At 65.9% G+C, this 1087-nt stretch overlaps 1 protein-coding gene across 1 annotated transcript in view; it reads right to left on the bottom strand.

The window, feature by feature from the left end:
* The window catches only part of DPEP1 (dipeptidase 1 (renal)), a gene marked incomplete at its 5' end in the record, with an annotated part of 1931 nt that overhangs the window by 350 nt on the left and 494 nt on the right, over positions 1 to 1087 (bottom strand). Inside the window, 6 exon segments of the mRNA XM_010187449.1 lie at positions 7 to 133; positions 229 to 304; positions 384 to 468; positions 556 to 732; positions 878 to 932; positions 1029 to 1087. The exon segment at positions 1029 to 1087 is cut by the window's right edge and continues 71 nt beyond it. Coding sequence (XP_010185751.1) covers positions 7 to 133; positions 229 to 304; positions 384 to 468; positions 556 to 732; positions 878 to 932; positions 1029 to 1087 — 579 coding nt within the window.

Raw genomic sequence — 1087 nt, 5'->3', positions numbered from 1 at the left:
CTCCACCCTCTCGAAGACACGGAGCAGGTTTTCAGCCAGCGCCGCCTTCACCTCCTCCTCCGTCCAGTTCCTCGCCAGCAGCTCAGCCACCAGCGCAGGGTACGTGGAGACGTCCTCCAGGCCGGTGGGGACCCTGTGTGGGGGACAGGCACCCACCTCCTACACCACACAAGGGAGACCCTCCCACCCCCATGACGAGTCCTCATCCCACCCCATCCCCAATTTTACCCGTCTACCCCATCGTAGTCCCCGCCAAAGCCGACGGACCGGGCCCCGGCCACCTTTTTCACGTAGTCCATGTGGTCTGTGGACGTGGAGGGGCTGGGATGAGTGGGATGGGGGGGCATTGCCACACCCTTTGCCCACCCCGGTGCCCACCTCACCTGCGACATCGGCCAGCGTGGCCTTGTCCCCGCACGTCACGTATGCATTGTAGAAGTTGACCATCACCGGGCTGCCTGTGGAGGCCTGGGGATGGGGGGACACACGCAGCCCTTAAGCCCTATAGGGCCCCATTGACCCCTTCCCTGCCCGTGGCCGTGCCCCGGCGCTCACCACCATCCCCAGGACGTCGTCGGGGACGTTGCGGCGGTGCTGGCAGAGGGCGTAGGCCGAGGAGTGGCTGAAGATGACGGGGGCTTTGGAGAGGCTCAGCACCATCTTCATGGTCTCCACCGAGACGTGGGCCAGGTCCACGATCATGCCCAGGCGGTTCATCTCCTCCAGCACCGTCTGCGGGGACGGGGATGGGCCTTGAACTGGGGGACACCGTGCACCCAGAGCACCCATTGCTGGGCTTAACAACCCGGTGTGGGTGCCAATACCACAGTCCCCCACCCCGGCCATTGCTGCCACTGCCAACCCCGTCCCCATTCACCTTCCCAAAGGCCGAGAGGCCCTCGCCCCCGGTGTCCACCAGCCAGTTGTCAACCCTGCGGAGCAGGGACAGCGTCAGGACACTTGTCCCTGCCCCGCCACCCTCCTGTGTCACCCTCTCCCCATCCCCGTGTCCCCCACCCCAGCGGTACCAGGGGGTGTTGCAGCTGTGGGTCAGGGTCATGTAGCGGACGCCCAGGCGGTAGAAGGT

Source organism: Mesitornis unicolor, unplaced genomic scaffold (assembly GCF_000695765.1).
Source record: "Mesitornis unicolor isolate BGI_N332 unplaced genomic scaffold, ASM69576v1 scaffold26146, whole genome shotgun sequence".
Taxonomy (NCBI): domain Eukaryota; kingdom Metazoa; phylum Chordata; class Aves; order Mesitornithiformes; family Mesitornithidae; genus Mesitornis; species Mesitornis unicolor.
This window is presented reverse-complemented; position numbering and strand designations above follow the sequence as displayed.